Below are 882 nucleotides of genomic sequence, written 5' to 3'. Positions count from 1 at the left end.
AGGGGGGGGGGGGGAAGGTTATTTCCCCCCCCAGTTCCCAACACGCTCCTGGAAGAATCAGCCTGATTCTTCTTTGGGCAACAGGTCCCTGGAAAGCCAATTTCAGCAGCTGCGAGTGCCCATGACTGTGTGAGCTCCTAGCCAAGTCACAGATGTCGATGCCGCCTTTGCTCACCTCTCCTGCCCGGGCGCCTTCCCCCTCAGATTGTCGTACATATCGCAGATCTTCTGCTTCCTCTCGCCCATCAGGGCCGGCCGCTCGCCTTCCAGGCTCAGGAGGTAGCGTCTCTCATAATCCTCCACGTCCAGGAGGAGGCTGTACGTCTGCAGGAGAGACTGCGATCACGGCAGGGCACAGGGATCCACGATGGGATACACCCAGCCCTGCTCCACAGAGATCCGGGACGTGCCCGGCCCCAGCCAGGGCCCTCCCGTCTCCTTTGCTGCTACAGGAACCGCGTATCCTGGCCTCAACCATGCCAAAGCCTCCTTCAGACCCAGCGCGAGAGCAGACCGAGCAGGGACTCTGTGACCTGCACGGTGGCTGCAGAAGGCTGAGACGTTACCGCCTCGCAGCTGCGAGTCAGTATTGGACCCTGCAAAGCCCATCCAGGCTGTTTTGGGGCAGGGTGAATCCCAGAATGGCAAGGGTTGGAAGTGACCTTGGGAGATCACCCAGTCCAACCCCCCTGCTCAAGCAGGCTCTCCTAGAGCATGTTACACAGGACTTCACCCAGGCGGGGGTTGAATATGTCCAGAGAAGGAGACTCCACAGCCCCCCTGGACAGCCTGGGACAGGGCTCCATCACCCTCACAGTCAACAAGTTCTTCCTCGTATTACACTGAAACCTCTTCTGCTTCAGTTTGTGCCCATGGCCCCTT

The 882-nt window shown here is 59.6% G+C and overlaps 1 protein-coding gene across 1 annotated transcript in view; it reads right to left on the bottom strand.

The window, feature by feature from the left end:
• Positions 1–882, bottom strand: part of PATL1 (PAT1 homolog 1, processing body mRNA decay factor) — a gene marked incomplete at its 5' end in the record, with an annotated part of 12,877 nt that overhangs the window by 4,462 nt on the left and 7,533 nt on the right. The window contains 1 exon segment of the mRNA XM_035895645.1: positions 176–324. Within this exon segment, the coding sequence (XP_035751538.1) occupies positions 176–324 (149 nt within the window).

The sequence above is a fragment of the Egretta garzetta genome, unplaced genomic scaffold (assembly GCF_000687185.1).
Source record: "Egretta garzetta isolate BGI_Z169 unplaced genomic scaffold, ASM68718v1 scaffold1006, whole genome shotgun sequence".
NCBI classification, from domain to species: Eukaryota; Metazoa; Chordata; class Aves; order Pelecaniformes; family Ardeidae; genus Egretta; species Egretta garzetta.
This window is presented reverse-complemented; position numbering and strand designations above follow the sequence as displayed.